Source organism: Megascapheus bottae, chromosome 14 (assembly GCF_031878675.1).
Source record: "Megascapheus bottae isolate mThoBot1 chromosome 14, mThoBot2.hap1, whole genome shotgun sequence".
Classification (NCBI taxonomy): domain Eukaryota; kingdom Metazoa; phylum Chordata; class Mammalia; order Rodentia; family Geomyidae; genus Megascapheus; species Megascapheus bottae.
The window spans coordinates 10,187,671-10,207,199 of record NC_143522.1 but is presented as its reverse complement, the minus strand read 5'-3'; the positions used below and the strand labels follow the sequence as shown (position 1 = coordinate 10,207,199).

General features: G+C 42.5%; 1 protein-coding gene and 1 pseudogene across 4 annotated transcripts in view; both read right to left on the bottom strand.

The window, feature by feature from the left end:
• The window catches only part of Rgs6 (regulator of G protein signaling 6), a 430,841-nt gene extending 422,159 nt beyond the window's left edge, over positions 1–8,682 (bottom strand). The window contains exon 1 of one of the 4 annotated variants that reach the window (XM_090344405.1): positions 8,539–8,682. Coding sequence is in view for 2 of the 4 variants with exons in the window: in XM_090344408.1 (XP_090200534.1) it covers positions 8,369–8,379 (11 nt within the window). In the remaining 2 variants the exon portion in view is untranslated. Of the gene's footprint in view, positions 1–7,584; positions 7,962–8,368; positions 8,485–8,538 lie in introns of those variants that run through there. The other 3 variants (XM_090344408.1, XM_090344407.1, XM_090344406.1) reach the window with 3 other exon arrangements.
• A 2,141-nt stretch (positions 8,683–10,823) lies between these two features.
• Positions 10,824–11,160, bottom strand: LOC150054647 (cAMP-regulated phosphoprotein 19 pseudogene; annotated as a pseudogene).
• Between the last annotated feature and the right edge of the window lie 8,369 nt (positions 11,161–19,529).

Sequence of the window (19,529 nt, the reverse complement as noted above, 5' to 3'; positions counted from 1 at the left end):
TATATTTGGTTTTGTTTTAATATATAAATATATTTATTTGGTTTCATAGGTGTGTATAGACAGAGAGACACTTTTCCTAACAACCAAGATTTCCCTGTTTCACACAGTTTTAAGTTCATCAATGCAAACTTCTCCTGCCAGAAAGATTTTTTTAACAACCCAACTCCCAGCAAGGGAGTATTACATATTCCCTGCACACTCTTTGTACTTTATCTCTTCTATCCTTTTATTTATACTGAAATGCCTCAGGCCTGTGTCTGCCACCCTGGTGGCTGGTGTCATCCATCCAGACCTCAAACCCTCCAGCCCTCCAATATTCAATGCACATGTTTAACCACTTCCATGGAAGCTCTCAGCCTGAATGTTGCTCTCCCCATTGCACTCTTATGCCCTTTATATATCATGCTCTGTTTATCTTTTACCCACCAACAAAGTTCAAAGTTTCTTAAACAGAGAAGCCATATCTGATTAATCATCATCCGGCAGGACTATTTGGTTATGGGCCTCACAGCATGGTCCAAACAAGAAGTCAAGAGGAGCAGCAGAGACCTAGAGCTAACTGAAATAGGGTAGGATACCTCTATACCCAGTGAAGAGACGACTACTGCTCCCCAAATGGCTTCCAGTACCCTCTGCCTGCAACACCCTCTAAACCAGAGGTTTCCAACCCTATTCTGCAGAGGTGGGGTGAGAATCAGACCAATAGTGTTAATCTTTGTCTTGTGACCCAGACTCCTACATATAGACGGAAACCAGCAGCCTACCTGTTGCACTAACAATGAAGATGCCTCCTCCCCTAAAATACAATCAATACAGTGCTTCTTTGTGAATGTGTCCTTTCTATTTCTATGCAGCTGCTGAATCAGTCATTAAATTAGGATGTACGATCAGCAGAATAATGGCTATCTTCCTGCTTGGTTTGGAATCTGAAAACAGTAGCACTTACATAGCAGTTTAAGAGAAAATACACTATGCATTGTTGGGTTGTTTTTGTTTTTTACATTGTTGTCTTTTTTCCTAGAGAGGTCACCAATAGATAAGACAGGCTATCACTGATAAAAGGAGCAATTTGGACAAATGTTTCTCTTGGATTGTACCATATGGAACTATATAATTTTTTTCTTAATTGGACATAGTTCTTGATTTAAAATAGTTTACAAGTCGAACAGTAATAAGACTTTTGGAGCAACCCATAACCTTTCCTTTAACTTGGTCCTTACCTCTCCCTAATGTCTTCCCAGATGAGGGAACTACCAGATACCATCTGCAACTTAAATTTCCTTTGTGATGGAAATACCTGCTCTTTGCCTCAATTACTTTATCCAGTCCCACTAAGTGCTTGAGTTTGCAACTAACTTACTAACTTACTAAGTGTTCTCCTTCGGGTATTTAGTGCACAGTGAATGAAAATCATGGTGAAGTATTATGAACCAGAATGCCACTGATGCTGATGTTAAAACAGGGGATAAGACAGAGTCCACATCCCCTGGAACATATATATTAAGGGAAGGAACACAGGATGTCCATATGAACACACACGGTACAACAGCATATGGAGAAACATAGTGATAGGGGACAATAAGAGGCAATGAGTAGAAGCAGGAACTACAGCTATCATTTTTCATGTTTCAAGTCTGGAATTGCTTTGATGATGAAGGCCTTATTATGTTTTTGTTTGGTTTTCTCTATGTGTGTGGGGGGGGTAGGCATGAGAACCTATCACTAAGCTCCATCCCTAACCCATTAGATTAGTTCTCACTCTAAAAGTAAACATTAATGGATTAATGTCCACAACTGCCAAGCCATCAAAAGAAGATTATCTTGCTGTTATTCCTCTCTTCACCTATAAAATTTCTTCCTATTTTCCCAAAGCCTTTCTCTTCAACATCTGATAATAGGAAAAACTATCTGTAATTCTGAAGTGAATTTTACATTGTTTCGTGCCTTTATCATTCTTTGCTACAAAATCTGACATGACATAAACTTCCAGGAAATTTTTATCATTGATATTCCATTTATTTCTATCATCATTTCAAGAGGATCAAAATTGTCTCAAGGGTGGGGTCTCTGTTACTCCCCATCTTGTCAAGAAACTCAAGACTTTGGAGGCAGATAAAATCTGAGTTTAAACCAGGCTTAGTGGCAAATGTCTATAGTTCTTGAGAATGTGAGGCTTGAATCCAGGAGTTCAAGACTAGCCTGCACAATATAGCAAGACTCCTTCTCACAAATGTGTGCATGAATATGTAAAATGTATTCATATATGCATGCTTAAATCTGGGTTTCTTCACTCGATAATTCTCTGGCATTAAGAGTAGGGGCCAAATCTCTATTTCCATTTCTTCATTAGTTTCAAATCTTATTTTTCTGTTTCAATACTTTCTTATGGAAGTAATGCTACCTCTCTTTTCTTAAAGGCTTAGATGTATAGAAATCTTTACAGAAGCTGATCCTTATTTTGTAAGAATAGCACACCATTCTGAGAGATCCACGGGGGTCACTGTTGACTTTTATGAAGCATTCACAATGTGTGACTTTATCCTAAAGAGGAGATAAAGTTAAGGCCCAAAACAAAAGAGGCAGCCTATAGACCACTAAAGGATACAAACACTTACATATATTTAGACACTAGACTATAAGTCTCACCTTGTCATAGATCAGAAATGAGTCCAGCAAGCAAGAAGCTGAGGGTTGTAACATTTGCACCCACATCTGAATTAATTTGTGCATGCTTCCCATACCAACAAATCTATCCTTCTTCCAATTGACTGAACCCATCACTGCAAGTCAAAACTCATACTAAGTACTAAGTACTAGGCCCCTAGTCTAAAGAAAAAGCAAACCATGGACCAGTACCAGGTATGGGTCACAAGTGGCTCAAGGGGTACCAATGTAGCAGCAGTAACAGTGTTTCACTTATCTTCCCACTGGTGATAAACTGCTACTAGGCTCAAGGCAATAATGCACCCTGGCCTTTCACAAAGGAGCTCTGCCCTGTGATACCCTATTACACCTAGACATCTGGTCTACTTGCTTTCTACAAGCTTCTTCAAATCTCAGAGTTAGAGAGACTTGAGAATCAGTCCCTCACATGCTAGACTGATATAACAAGTCTTCAGGAACAAAACAAAAAACAAAAAGGAACCATCACATTGAAATATGTTCTCTTCAGAAACACTAGTCAAACTATTAGAAAACAGTCTACTATAGCTGTTCCATCTCCTCATGCTGCTTCTGCCTCCTATGCCTCTACACTACAATCTTCAATATGCTCTTCAATCTCACATACTTCACAATTAGCTTGTATTCATATTTTGCAGATAAGATGAAGTTCAGAAACACAATTAACAGAGTTTGTGGGTGCTGTTTTTTAGAATTAACGATAGGAGTCTGTCCAGCTTGTGAGCTACAGGTGACTCTGCTCCAGGTGTCTTGAGGACTTCCTTAGATCCAGGCTAGTCCACACTCCCAGGAGACCTCACCTCAGCAGGCTCCAGTTGAATAAGAAGAGCCTCTTGAGGAGGGCAGTTACTAGAGAATAAGGAAAGACAACTATGCCGAAATTGAAAAACGTATTCTCCTTGGATAGTTTTTCCTAAGTTTTTGAATCATGATAGTCTCTGCCACAACTAACTTTAATAGCCACGGGTAAAGGTGAACCTAATTGGTTCACATTTACCTTTTCAGTGGTTTCATATATAAAATATGGGTGTGCTCTATGTTCCTAACACCCAAGTAGAATGAAAGGATTGATTTTCTATTCAATAAGTAGCCACACATCTTTGTGTGAAAGTCATCTTTGAAAGTTCTAAGAGGGCTACCACAGACAGCTGGAATTCCCAACATCTGACTCTCCAACAGTCAGGGTGGTGAGGGAAGAGAAGTAAAGAGCACTTCCCTTCAGGATTGGGAGGGCCTGGGTCTGATATCTGAGGCTATTATTATTAGTTGTGGATACTTATTCCAGTTCAATTGTTTCTCTGAGTTTTAGTTTCCTCTGTCATAAAATGGTGATCACTCCCACAGGCTCTAGTGAACACTGGTCTGCCTTTTGGTAGGATAGCATGGCCGGGTGGGGCTAGCACTGCCTCTTTTAATTTTTGATTTTGTGAATGAGGTGATTAGTAGCAAACTTCCTCTATCCTTTTACAGAACATAATCATCTTTCCTCCAATCTATCTTTCCTGGATGATGACATCCCTTATGAATCAAGGAAATATGACATATATAGACAATGGAATTTTACTCATCAGAGAAAGAATGATATTGTATCATTTGTGAAGAAATGGAAGGACCTGGGGAAAAATTATTTTAAGTGAAATAAGTCAGGTCCAGAGAAACAAAGGTTGCAAATTTTCCCTCTTATGTGGGAGCTAGAATTGGGTTATAAACATATAAGTGTGTTGAGTGGTATGCAAGTGTATAAAAATGTATTAAGTAAACTATGGTATTTTCAAGGGGAAAAACTCAAATAGTATAATTCCTTAGAAAGGCAATGCCAAAGTCCAATAACATAAGCATCAGGATATGGGCACCTGAATGGGTTAGAGGAGGGTCAAGGGGAGATGGGTAGTCCAATGAAGAGGAGAAGGGGAAAATGTAGTTGAGGATTCAATGTATCCCCCGCAAATTTAAGAAAAGTGCAGGAAGGGGTGGATTGGGAAGATTGTGTGAGATTGTTGAAAGGGGTGACATTGATCAAGATGCATTGTACTCCCAAACGGCTTTGTGAAATGACAACCCCTTTGTACGACTTAAAATAAAACAAATAGCACAGTCTTCACCACTCACCTATGTACATTCTTTAGTATACTTTAAATCATCTCTAGCTTACTTAATTTAATGTAAATGTTTGTCGATTTGTAGATTCTCAGTACAAACACAATTTTTTTCTAAATATTTCAGTGGTCGGGTTGAGAGGGCAGAAGCAGAACCCAGAGCTATGAAGGGTTAACTGTATATGGCAGAAAATGTGCTACTGCTTAGAGGTCTCAGGGAGGCACTGTGGAGCATTTAAGTAAGATTTGTGATTTAGAATGTGTCAGGGAGGTATTTCTAGTGATTCTGTGGAACTCATTAGGTTTAATGTTTATTTTTAATTGCTTAATTGCAAGCATTTTGGCTTTCCTTGCAGTTGGAAGAACTGGGTTTCATGACTAATGATGACTCTTATTACAAACTTCACGGTCCCAGATTCTGGATGATTATTCCTTTCTATCTTGACTAGTTGAGAAAGTTTCTCTCCATGGATAAAGCACATATTGATTGAACCAGCTAGCAGATCCTGAGTAACTATTGGCAGGTACATTACTAGAAACTGGGTCGATGGATGAAAAAAAAAAAAAAAAAAAAAGAATGTTTAGCCCAAGGAGCTTACTCTGTAGCTTTCATGCTGGTACCACAGCAGCACAGTAGGCCTTACCTGGGGGGCTTATTAGAAATGTAAATTCTCAGGCCAGCTCCAGGCAGGGTGAATCAGAAACTCTGGAAGTGAGCCCCAGCTCCCTGTTTGAATAATCTCTCTTCAAATAAAGATCATCTTCATCAAATGTCAATGCAACACATAAGTCAGAGGCTTTTGAGCTGAACCTGGAAGTGTCTCCTCTCCTTCAAGGAAACAGAGACCCAGTGGCCAAAGGCCCCATAAGTAGTTGATCAGGAAATTGCAACCAGAACTCAGGTGTCCCACCCAGAATGGCCAGTATTTTTCTACTTCTCTGGCACTTTGCTGCGTGGGTCTAATGGGAGACCATCCATATTACCAGCCTAAAGTGCAGATATCCGTTTTGACAAGTAGAGAAGTGGAGAGCTTACATCTTTGAAAATAAAGTTTAAAATTGAAGTCTGCTCTATCAAATCATCTGGTAAACCAATAATCACTTCTCAAGCCTTCAACATGTATCCAAGTTCTATTTCTAAGATCTGAAGACCAGGGGAAGAGTAGAACACAATGAAGATATAATTCATAAAAACATCTGGAAGATTGTAGATTGAAAAAAATGTTAATAGACTCTCACTCATCTATAGAGGATTTCAGATAATCTTCCTGGGGTACCCCCCCCATATGTTTCTGGATTGTTCTAAATAAATGTTATCTTTTTATAATTAAAAAACCATAAAACTGATTTTGGAAATGTGATATCCATATCACTTAGGATGGGAGTTTATTTTGTATTTCTATTTCTTTCCATACAGCTGGACAGTGTGTGTGTGTGTGTGTAGTAATTATTTATATCATACCATATGTTACAATGAAGATGAAATTCAGTAAATACATTCCTTCCAGCTGGCCTTGAAAACTTAAGAGGTTAAATGCATTCCTAGGTTCAAAGCACTAAGAATTAAGACAAGCTGTGAAGCTGAAGGAAAAATTAATCCCAGTATTGGGATCTTTGAAGAGCATCCTTTTCAAAAGTAAAAGAAAAAATGTTTATATGACACATAGCCCCTTATCAAAGTTCCCTGGTGTTTAACCCCTGGCACAAAACGGAATGTTCGGCCATGCCTGGCAGTCTTAAGCATTCAGAAGATAAAATGCATGGGAAAAGATCAGAATGAGGAGACACAGAGCGATCCTACTTTCACATAAAATGCTTTTCCCTGCAGGATAATAAAACATTCCAAATGACTGGCAAATTCCATTGTCCAAAGTATTTTAATTTTTTTTTTGGTCCTTTCTCAAATGGCTCACTTAAAAATCTTTATGTTGGAGATCTTATTCCACAAATCAAAACTAAGTACTGAAGCAGTCGCCTTGAAAATAATATTTCTGCCACAAAAGCACCAGTGATAATGTTACATTGGAGAAGGCCTGGTTGCTTCTGTGAGAAACAAGTATTGTTTTATTAAAAAAAAAACTCAACAGCAGGAATTCAGCGAATGTTAATTGAAAATGTTTTTTATCAGAAACAAAAATCACTCACTCCAATGACTACTAAAAAAAACAACAACAACAAAAACAAAACATTGTCTCCTTTACCAAGAGCTGACATTTCTAGAATCTGTGAGATCTTTCTGGAAAGGATGACTTATTAGGAAGACTGTCATGAAGTAGTTAATAGTACATGAAATCACCATATTTACACAACAATTTAGCTTAATAGCAGTATCAGAGAACTCAGAAAGAATTTATTTATATTGGCTTTGCCAGTTTAATCTTGTAAGCTTTGGCTTACAAGGCTAGCTATCCAGTCTCCAGTTTCCCTTAGTCCTTTACACTCTTCCACAAAAAAAAAATAATAATAAAAATAAATTCAGATAAGAATGAAGAACATACAACTCACAGAAAGTTCCCCACCAATAGTTCCAATGCCGTAAAATTACCCATCTATGCAAACACTTCTACAAGAGCCTAGTTGTGTACGTATTAAACTAAACTTAGGACTTTGCTTCCAGTCTGTCAATTTTGGACAGGACCTCCCCCCCAGCCCCTCCAACCATGAACTTGTAGCCCCTGCAAGACCCTCCTGATTCGTCCCCAACTCCATTCTCACCCTTCCCTGTTTCCTCCTCTTGGGAGACAAAAGGTTCTGTTGCTGGGTTTCCTGTTATCTGGGTTATTGTGTATGTCTTTTGTAGTCTTACCTGGGGAAGGGGGGAGGACTGCTCAAAAGTATTCACCAGCACAACTTTCCAGCCTTTCCAACTCCTAAGTATAACCAAGGCAGGAAGAACCATTCCAAGCCAACAAGAAGACCCCAAGCAAATTCCCCACGCAGGAGAAAAATACCGCTTGTCTTCCCCGACAGAAAGTAACGTTCCCATTCTATCGGCCTCTTTTTTTCCTTTTTTTTTCTTTTGCGTTTAAATGAAATACAGCAGCTTTCATTCTGAACAAAATGAAATTTTCTGGGTCATTCTCTCCCCCGCCCCCCGATCTCCCTGGGCCACTTTCCACGCAGCCTGACAGCCACGGCGGCGAAAGGCGGTCTGCGCGCTCACCCGTCGTCTTAGCTACTCGAGGGTTGTTCCCTCTCCCGGACGGTCTCCACGCGCGCCCACCCCACTCCGCGAAACACATCCGAGCGCCCCACCCCGTCCCGGCGCGCCTCACCGCCCAGAGCCTCGCCGTCCTCCCCGCCGTCTTCCCGGCCGGCCGGCGAGCCTCACACCGGGCAGAGGCTTCTCGGGAGGAAAAGTTGCCGGCAGGTCTGCGCCGCGGCGCGCCGCCCTCCCGGCCACCGCGAAGCCCAGCGGGCGCCTGGGAAGTGCTTGGAAGCGCCCGGGCTCCCGCGTCCCAGGCGGGAGAAGCCCGGAGCGACGCCCCCTCGCAGACCCGCGCCCGTCCCACCCCAGCCCGCTCGCCGACGAGCCCGAGCCCTTATGTAAGCCCCGCTCCACCGGCGGCCCCAGCCCGCGCGCACCGCACCTGTCACGCATCCGAAACCGACCCGCGCCCGCACCACCCGGGAGACGCGGGCGAGGCGTCCGAATGGCGGGAGGGGAGCGGGGGAGGGTGCGGGGCGGGCTCACATCACCCCCCTCTCATTTGTTTCTTGCTGGGGAATTTTTTTTTTGTAATGTCACAACTACAATTACCTTAGCAACCAAAGAAGTGCTGGACGCCCCCTCCCTCCGGCTTCGGGATTTCTCCTACAGCCAAGCTGGAGCCAGATTCATGGTGGAGCTTGGAGAAGCCCCGGGAACCGAGCAGCGGCAGCCTCTTTGGGGACCGGAGCGGGGAGTCTAGTTCTGGTCCCCGCGGCTGCTGGGCGGCGTGGCCTGGGTGTGGAGCGCAGGGCTCAGCGAGCCCCGGGCCCGCGGGGAGGCGCGGCGGGTCGCATGGTGGAGCGCGGGCGCGGGCGCTCGGGGGTCTCCAGGACGCTCACCGCGGCTCTGGCTTTCCACGCTCCGGAGGGTGACTGCGCGTCCACGGCGCCCTTCGGCTCCGGGAACTGGGGGCGGGATGTGGGGGGGGGGGGAACCCCGAGGTCGGGCGGAGCTGTGGCTGCCGAGCAGGGCCGAGCGTCAGGAGCTGCCCCAACTCACCACCCCGCCGCCCGGCTCGCTCGGCGGCCGGCAAGCTGCTGCGGCCGTGGCGCCCGCTGTCGGGAGCCGGGCGGAGCTGCAGCCCCACGCCCCGCGCACCTGGGCGCGGGCACCTGAGTCCCCGCCCTCCCCGGGCCGGGCCAGGCGGGGCCGCTGGCGGCAGGGCGGGGTCGCGGCACCTGCTCGCGTCCCCAGGGCGCAGCCCGCCCGGCTCGCTGATTGCACCCGAAAAGTGCAGAGGGGGGATAGGGAGATTTCTCCGCACTCTGAGCAGCCGCCGAGAAAGCAGTGGACCTGGGAGAAGCTCGTGTGCTCCCTCTCGGCGGGGTGTGTCCAGGTCTCGGGGTGTTGTGCTCCCCCACTAGTTTTGGAATTCCTCTCCGGCCCAAGGTTGACGCCTTCTAAATGAAAAATGGGCCCCAGGGGGTCCAACGTGGTGGTAGTGTTTGTTCAGTGGAGATTTGGAGTGGGAAAAAAAGCTGTGGAGAAAATGTATGCAAATATCTTTGTGATGAAACAAACAAAAAAGTTAAAGAGAAAATGGCAAAGCCGGAATGGACCCACCTGCTGTATAAAGATGTCGAAAGCTGATGGATCCTGGATGGTAGCCATCAGGCTGATAAGTAAGTTGAGGGGAGGAAGGCAGGGAGAATAATGGAAGGGGGACACTGCCCAAGATGCATTGTAAGCAAATTGACACCTGGAGTCACATGTTGTTGTAGCTATTTGAAGATAATAAAAATAGGGGTTTTTTTGAAAAATAGAATCTGAATTTATTCTTGAGTTGTGTGATGTCATTGGGGTTGCAGAAGGCTTGCGTTTCCCGACATGTCTATGCCCATAGGGTGAGTGAACTGGACTCTCCACACCACCTGGTTCCAGAAGTTGGAATCCAGTTTCCTTCCCCGCATGCATTCTTTGTCAGCACTTGGAATGCATGAATGAAGAAGTCATGAGGACACATCAGACAGATGCCCAAGTAACTGGCCTGTATCCTTTGAAAATGTCCAGACTACAAAAGATGACTCTGGGTTGAAAGAGACTGAAGGAGAAGACAATTGAATGCAGCAGGAAATCTTTGTGTGTGTGTGTTTGTGTTTGTGTGTGTGTGTGTGTGTGTGTGTGTGCGTGCAAAATTATTGTATTTACAAAAAGGGCACAAAAGTGAATGCAACAGTCTCTGCACATCTTCCACAATGAAAAGGTTGTAATGCCACAACACCAGGGACAAGCTTCACCACTGAAGCCACAAAAGTTACACTGAAATGGACAAATATTGCCCAAGGGAGAGTCTACTGTGAACGCTGAGACAGGTTGAAGGCCATTCAAGTTTAAGCATAGTTATTCCAATCAATTAGAGCCCCATCAACTTGTGTTTGAGTTATGTGACTTTTCTTCCAACTTGTGGTCTTAAACTTTCATTTTACAAAATCCAGCAGGAAAATACAAAAGAAATCAACACAACAGAGGTCATATTAAAGTTCGTGTACGAAGTGATAATTAAGATGAAGAAAGAAAGCCAGTATATTAAAATGGTACAACTTGCTTTGTTACTTGTTGGAACCAGGCCTACATTAAAAGTTAGGTAATATATACAATTATTTTCAAGTCGATTACTTCTATTGCTCTAACATGTCTTTTTCATACGAGCACTGTTAAGCTAATCAAAACCTCTACACAGGAATAGTCCCTTACAATAGCAGCACACACTACCACTGCCTGCAAAGCTGTCAGTCTCAAAAGACTTAGGGAATGAAAGGAAACAGAAGTGGGTAAGTAACGTATCAAGGAGAAAGAATGGGAATTAGAAGATTCATGCAGTTCAGCTCTTTTCATCAGCCAGCCAGCTTTCTAGCGATGAGGGATGGTTTCCTCTGAGGAAGGTCCTGTGGAGTGGGAATGTGGTCCCCAGTGACCTCTGTCTTGTCTAGGGCAGCCGTGGGCAGTTGCTTGTTTTTCATCTTTGCTTTAGCCATGTTGTAATCTCCAGAATAAAAATATTTTTGCCCTTTCTGCAATCATTTTCTTTAAAAATCTGAACCTCCAGGCTTTTGTCCCAGGTGAGGATATCTTGCTTTTAATTTTGCTTCTTCAGCTTTCTCTGGACTGGTCACTATCTCCCATTTCCTTCTGCTCCTCCATTGAAGCCACCTCAGGGACTTCTGCGGACATGATGCCATAGGCGCCCACCTTCCAGCCCACTTCCCACCCAGCGCCCCAGCACCCTGGCCCCTGCCTTGTGACACCCCAAGGTGCCGGCGGCCACAGCTAGCACAGCTAGCAGATACACCATGCGATTTCAACAAATCCTGTAGATGCCAAGAACCAAATTAAATCCATGTTATTTTGCTGGTCATCCAGGGAACTTCCAGTTTTTAGCAAGTATACACAGCAGTAGTCTAAGGGCCAGGTGGAAAGCTACATCTCCAGCTTCAGGCTCCATTGGAGGGGGCGGGGACTGGTGACCTTTCAGAAGATGGAGCCTAGTGAGAGGAAGTTGGGTCATTGGAAATGTGTCCCAGGAAACGCTCTCCTAATTTTGTCAATTTCCCTTTTTATATCTCCCCATCCTTTTTCTCTCTCTTCTTTTCTCCTCTCTCTCTCCCTCCCCCTACCTCCCTCTCTCTCTCTTTTTCTCTCTATTCTTTCAGGTTCCATGAGTGGTCAGTCCTCTGTGTAGCACCCACCATGGTATACAAAACATAGGCCTAGAAACCATAGAATAAAACTTCTAAACCATGGGCCAAAATAAACCTTTTCTGCGTGTAAGTTGTCTGTGTCAGGTATGTTCTCACAGCAAAGGAAAAATGGCCATTTGCAGCTTCTTCTCATGTGGGTTCCAAAACGTGAACACCTGAATGAAGGCTGTGAGGAAACTCTATGGTCCACTTGTGAAATGTATTTTGTAATTTAAAATGGATTTCAAAATGAAAGGCTTCAGAAAAGACATCAAGACACAAATGTTCTCCTGAATCAAACAGCAGCAGCAGCGAAAACCCATAACCTTCTCAAAGTATTCATTCACCCTAAGTTTCCTTTAAGAAACACTCATTGCTGACTGTACTACAAATGAGATTTGATCTATATCTGACACCTTGTGCATATATGCAATAATGAGATTCAGCCCAACTGTTCCTTCATCCACCCAGCAATTATTTATTAAGGTCATACTGTGTACCAGACAGTTTCCTGAAACTCATCTAAAATATAAAATGAAATATGCTTGTAGATAAAATCCTGGATCTTTTGATTACTTCATTACCTGGTGAGGAGCTGCAGGAAAGAGAAGAACAAAATTGATTGTCATATAGCTCGTGAATCAGGTGACAAATTGAACAGAAGAGCAGAAATGAGTTAGATATTGAGTGTTTAATGATTGAAAGGTGAAGCTAGAAAAATGGTATTGGAGACAATGCCTTTCAAGCATCTTAATGCAATAGATATGAGTGGAGAATGACCCAAGTTTACTACTTTTACTCCAACCCTACTTTTCTTTCTTTCTTTCACAGTTTTGTGTGGTCTTTTTTTTTCTTTTCCTGAGAGCTAAAAAGAATTGTGTTCTTTTTGTTTGGGCAGTAAAAGAACAGATTTCCGCTCCATTTTCCCTCTTGTTAAGTCCTACAAGAAAGCAAGTATTCTGGCAGATACACTGGAAAAGGATCCTCTCAAGGCTTTTGAAGCTGCATGTGGTGGCAAACACCTGTAATTCCAGCTACTGGGGAAGCAGAGGCAGGAGGATTGTAAGTTTGAAGCCAGATGGCTAGAGCAAAGCCCATGGTATCCTGTCTCAGAAACAACAACAACAAAAATACATAATAGAGCTGGGAGCATGACTCAAGTGGTAGAGCATTTGCTGTGCAAGACCTTGAGTTCAATCCACAGCTCAAAAAAAAAACAAAAACAAAAGGAACAAAGGAAGGAAGGAAGGACAGGAAGAAGGAAGGAAGGTTAGAAGACTACAGCTTATTGAATACTTATTGAATCCTACTAATAGAGTATAATCCTCATCAGAGCACCTAAGTCCACATTTCCAGTGATAGAATCTGGGATTCTCCTACTGAACATGAAATTGTGAGCCAACTTACTGGACACTTCCTCAGAATGAGGAGCATCTTTACTGGCTAATCCCATTATCTCCTCAGTCTCCGGAGTAGTCTACAGCAGCCTTCCTGGCAGTGCCCTGAAGCAGGAGTCTTCCTCTTTCCAATGTTAGCACTCAATCAATGATTATGAAGGTTGTATGTCTATGAGTGGATGTGTTTGTGTCATGCTGCTGGAATGGCAATGTTTACAAGTCAGAAGTCTTGCTATGTCTGCTTGGAATGCATGTTTACAAAGTCCTGAAGTTTAATATCAAGATGCAAGGATATGTTCATGTACAACCAATACATAACTGCAAAATTTCACATCACCAATAACAAGCTTTTTAAAAGCTACACAAAACCGGGCATGGTGGCTCATGCCTGTAATCCTAGCTACTCAGGAGGCTGAGATCTGAGAATTGAGGTTCAAAGCCAGCCCAGGCACTGAAGTGTGTGAGACTATTATCTCCAATTAACCACTAGAAAATGGGAAGTGGTGCTGTGGTTCCAGGGGTCAGGGGCAGTGCCCAGGCCCAGAGTTCATGTCCCACAACTAACAAAAAAAAAAGCTACACAAATCCCCAAAGAACCATGAATGCTGTTTACAACAGTTGCTTAGACCAGCTTGCTTCATTTAGGTATCTTCTAGGCCTTAGCAGCAGCACTGCTGTACAAACTCTTGTAGTCAGAAGGGACACAGGGTTAACGGAGCCTATGTGTGTGTGACCTAAGAGTTAAACAGGTTCTCTTCCAGGAACATCTGTTCCTAACCCTCTCTGCCTCCCTCTTACAATTTCTGGGATTCCCACAATTGATCAGTCATTTTTAAAAGGGCTGATTCAAACCACAGTATGACAAGAATATGCTTCTACAAGGATCATTTATTGAAATTCTAACAAAAGATGCTTTGTTGAGGCAAATGTGTCCATCACAAACTCTATCAAAAACTCAGAAATATAAAACCACAAGTCCTCAAGAACCTGGAAATTGAATGCTTAATACTCTCACATAAAACATGACAATTTCTTCTTTAGAAGAACTATGTTTGGGGCCAGGAGTTTGGCCTAGTGGTAGAGTGCTTGCCTAGCATGCATGAAGACCCAGCTTTGATTCCTCAGCATCACATACATAGAAAAGCCCAGAAGTGGTGCTTTAGCTCAAATGGCAGACAACTAGCATTGAGAAAGCCCAAGGACAGTGCTCAGGCTCTGAGTTCAAGCCCCAGGACTAGCAAAAAAAAACCCCAACAACCATGTTCTAATTTATGTCTTTCTGTAGCTTAACTCAGCTCTCTTCTAAGTCTTGTTTGGTAATTCTTCATTGATATTCTTCAAGAACATTTTTTAAAAAATGAATTTTTCAGTTTATTTCAAAATCAGGAAGTATAAGTCTTCAAGTTTGTTTTCTCTTTCAAGATTACATTGGCTTTTTAGGGTCTTCTGTGATTCTAGATGAATTTTAGAATTTTCTGTTTCTATGGGGAAAAAAAACGCCATTGGAATTTTGGTGGGGATTACACTGAGCCTGTGGGTTCCTTTGGGTAATATAGACAATAAGCCACAATTAATTCTTCCAAATCAGGTACACAAGATATATTTCCATTCCATATTAACTGTGGACAAAAGAGACCTTATCATTTTTAGTATCTAGGTAGATCTTTTACTGCCTGGATTTTTTTTGCCAGTCTTGGGGCTTGAAATCAGGGCCTGACCGCTGTCCTTGGGCTTTCTCAAGGCCAGAGCTCTACCACTTGAGGCTCAGCAACACTTCCAGCTTTCTCTATGTATGTGGTACCAAGGAATTGAACCCAGGTCTTCGTGCATGCTAGGCAAGCACTCTATCATGAGACCAAACTCCCACCCCCTACTCCCTGGATTTTTATTCCTATTTATGCTATCACAAATCAGATTGTTTTATTGACTTGTTTCTCAGCCAGATCAGCATTGGTGTAAAGAACTGGGCCTGACTTCTGTATGTTGATTTTGTAAGCTATAGTCATCAAAACAATGTGTTACTGGCCCAAAGACTGACATACAAACTAATGGAATAGAATGAATAGTATAGGTATCAACCTAGTAATAGATAACCAACTAACTTTTGACATGAGTATCAACACAGTACAAGGAAGAAAGAATATTTTAATAAATGTAAAGATTATAGAAACAGAGGGACAAAGGATGAACAAATGCATCTGTGGTATTCACTAGATACTATATTGACCATGAACTAAACTTGTACATGAGGACAGGAGGGGAAAATTGAGAAGGTGAGAGAAGAGGTGATATTATCCAAAAGGAAATGTACTTATTACCTAACTTAGGTAACTATAATCCCTTTGTAATCACCTTTATAATAACAATTAAAAAGCTAAACAAATAAATAAATAGAAAAGTTGGATATATATATATGCTAACTATTACTCTTTTCTTTTAGTGTACACAAACATCAACTGAAAGTGAAGGAGAACTATAAGACATGAAAGCATAAAACTCCTAAAAGAAGTCATAGAGGAAAAGTTCCTTGAAATTATCCTAGACAATAGGTTTATTTTAATGATATACCAAAAATCAATCAACAAAAATAGAATAAATAAGTAGGAACTACATTGAACTAGAAAATTTCTGCACAGTAAAAAAAAACAACAATTAACAAAGTAAGAGGACACCCTCATAGTGGTAGAAACTATTTGTAAATTATACTTCTATGAAAGGTTAAAATCCAAAATATTGGAGGAACTAAATGGCAAGAAAATAAAAACCTAACTTCAAATTCGGCAAAACAAAACCTCTGAATGCCCAACAGGTATATGAACAACTAAGTCTGCCTCAGTAGCCATCAGAAAAATGTAAATTATAAACCACAATGGAATATCACCACAAGGTAGCTGGACTAGCCTGATTAGAATGTTTTTTTTTAATCAAAACGAAAGATAAAAAGTGTTGGCTGGCAGAGAAAAGGGAATCTTCGCTGACTGTTGGTGGGAATACAAATAGTACCACTATTGTAGAAGGCAGTATGAAGACTACAAGGTCTGCTCTAGGAAGGCCACTCTAGCACTTCCCACACTTTCAAGTTTCTACGCAGTTCCTGCATTACCTAGCTAATTGGCACACCTGAAGGCAACCCCCCGTCCTCTTAAGTCACATCCTGGACCATCTCCCTTGGACCATTGGAAAATTCCAGGCTCTAAGGTCACATCCGCATCCAGCTACATCCGCTCCTTCCTCACCTGGCCAGACATCCCCTACACCTGGCCATACTTGGCCATACCTTCTCCCCACCCCTTCCCTAGAAAAACCCTAGCCAAGGGCTGCCAGCCCCTTCTCCGACCAACCAGCCATGTGTGCCTCTCACTTGGCCTGAGGCCACCTACAGTTCAGAATAAAACTTTTCCTTCCTTCTTGAATACCCTGTAGTGTTCTCTTCTTTTCAATCTTAGTTTAAATCTAACATAATGGTGCCGTGACTCTCGTGACTCGGATAGGTGTTTTTGAGTTAGGAGAAGTGGAATTCTCCTGTCTTTTTGTCTCTCTTTTTTTTTTTTCTGTCCTGACCACCCCTTTGGTGGATTGGCTGGATGGGTGCTTGCTTGTTTGTTGGGCTGATTGGTTGAGTTGGCTGGATGGCTAGTTGGTTAATTTAGGCTTTTCATGATCTTGACAATTTTCAATAGCATCAGGGGAGTATGTTATAGACTGTACTCTGCTTTTTTTTATTTGTTTGTGTAATCAAAATTCAACAAAATAGAACTTGGGCTGTCCAGTGGGCCAGTCGGATAAGAAGCCCTACAATTCTATAGCACAGGGACCATAGTCTTCAACTATACACTTCAAAACAACCAGAGAAGAGGAGCTTGAATGTTTGTAACACAGAGAAATAATTCTAATTTCTCCACTAATTTTCCTGATATGATCATTATATATTTTATGCATGTGAATACGTATTATGTGACACTAAAGTGTCACTATTTTCACAACTTTTCTATAAACCTGAAACTATGCCACATTTTTTTCTTCTGGTGCTGGTCCTGGGGCTTGAACTCAGGGCCTGGGCATTGTCCCTAAGCTTTTGTGTGCAAGGCTAGAAGTCACAGCTCCACTTCCAGCTTTTTTGGTAGTTAATTAGCGATAAGAGTCACAAGCTTTCTTGCCCTGGCTGGCTTTGAACAGCAATCCTCATATCTCAGTCTCCTGAGTAGCTAGGATTATAGGCCTGAGCTACTGGCACCCAGAAAATTATGTCAATTTTTAAAGAAAACTTTTAAGGCTATGAAGCCTTGTCAAAGGTGTGGGCTCATGTGGTTTATTCCATGAAGGTGTCAGCTTATTGCTTATGATGATTTTAAGAGCTCAGTAATTCATTCAATAAATATTAAGTTGTTGCTGTCTATAAAACACTATTTAGGTACAAACCAAAGACCTTCTCATAAAGGTGATATCCTAGTGAGGGAAAGTAAAGAAGATAGGGGAAGGGAAGGCAAAAAGAAAGGTCAGATTGGGGGTGGAGGGTGGGAAGTAGGGCATGAGGAGGAATAAAAAGAAAAGACAAAGATCTATATATTGTCAGATTACAAATATCATAAGGAAAAGCCAAATATGGGGATTTTAGAGCAGGATTGGGGGTTGGGGGATGGGGGAAGTAAGGAGATACTGTTAACAAAGGCCTTCCTGATAAGAAGATATTTTATGAAGATAATGGTGAGCATGAAATCATCTAGGACAACACCTGAGATAGAAACAACCACTTGTACAAGCTCCAGAATGACACGAACTTCACGTATTCCTGTACACGGCGCCAGAAGAGCAAAGGAGATAAAGCTAGAGACGCACCTAGGGTTCTAGTCAGGCAAGGCCTTGATGACCATGACTGTCACTGCCTGCAGCAGCGACACGTCACTTCAGAGGCAGACTGGGAATGATCACAGACTCAAATCGCTGCAAGCAGCAGTCGTTCATTTCTCTCTCCTTTCTTCTCTGCCTCTCTCCTGTCTCCTCTCCCTTCTCCATCTTTTCTCCCTTCTCCTTCTTCCCCGCAAACCCCACACTATTTATATCTTTAAGCAGCCAATCACAGTAAAGGTCATCTGCAAACAGCAAACAAACCTGGAAGAAATCTAGCGATCCACTCTATCCACAAGCACGGAAGAAACAAAATCAACAAATGCAAAGAAACTTCCTGGTCAGCAAGTACTGACTCATTAGCGAGCTGCCAGGTGCCATCTTATAATCTTACTTAGGAGGCTGAAAGCAATGGTCTCCAACATCTCCCCCTTTTTTATTTTAGAAAAGAAAGAAAGGGAAAAAAAGGAGAAGACCTAGGATATGTGGGGCTACCATCATATCAGATCGACTGTGCCTGTCTTAGGTGTCTCCAAGCTCGTTAGTCTTCTTACCCGTCATGGGAAAACCAAGTACTCTTTATTTGGCTCCTGTCTTAGGTTGGTAGGCTAACAGCTGGGACTTACCCGTCTCTGACTACCAGCCATCCATTTAAGCAAGCCAGACCTGAGGGAAGGCACCTGTTTCCATGGCAGCAAACACTTGTCGTATCAGCATTCGCTGTCTACGTTGACTTTGCATTATTTTACACAAGCAATATAGACATATTACAATTATAACATGTAAAAACAAACCCAAGCCAATCAATCCTGCCCACCTTTGACCAAATTCCAAAACAGTCTCAAATAAACATGACCAATCACCCAAGGTTGGAATATCAATATGTGTCCAATTATTTGTGTACGTAGAGAGGCTGTCAAGATATCAACCTGAGCATTCCATGTTATGTCCAAGTTCTCACTCCGGAATAGGCAGCTACACAAGAGGTGCTTATCACCTGCTCCAGAATATTCAATTGTTCTTGCAATAAATCAACTCGTTGATTAAGCATAACAATTCTAGTCCTCAGTTGGATTTTGATAAAAGATGACTGAGCCACAAAATTAGCTCATGAAGATCCTTGACATCCAGTTCAGGAGGGTGGCCAAGATTGTTCAGGTTCCCAGAAGTGTGGTCCTCAGCAATGTTGATAGGGTCGTGTATCGTTGGCCTGTGGATTCATTCCAGGAACCGTACTCGTGCTAAGTAGAAGAGCCTTCATCTTGACCAACCTGCTTCTGAGGAGCCTCCACCGTCTGACGTATCAGTCTCTCTGGCACCCAAACAGGACTGTCTGCATCCTGTGGAAAAACACAAACACTTCCTTGCCCCCACATGAGAACAGGGTCTGGTCCTTTCCAGTTCCCAGAAAAACTATCTTTCCACAATACTAAAGGTTTATGACTTCTAGAAGGATTAAAATGTCTATCTCCTGCAAAACGTAGCAATTTGAATTTTTTGTGGCTTAATACATGTATCCATAATTTGATATCCCAAATAAAGAATGGAAGAACCTGATTGTACCTTTTCCTCAGCTATATGAAGTCCACGACTCTTTAACATATCCGACATCAAGCCAAAA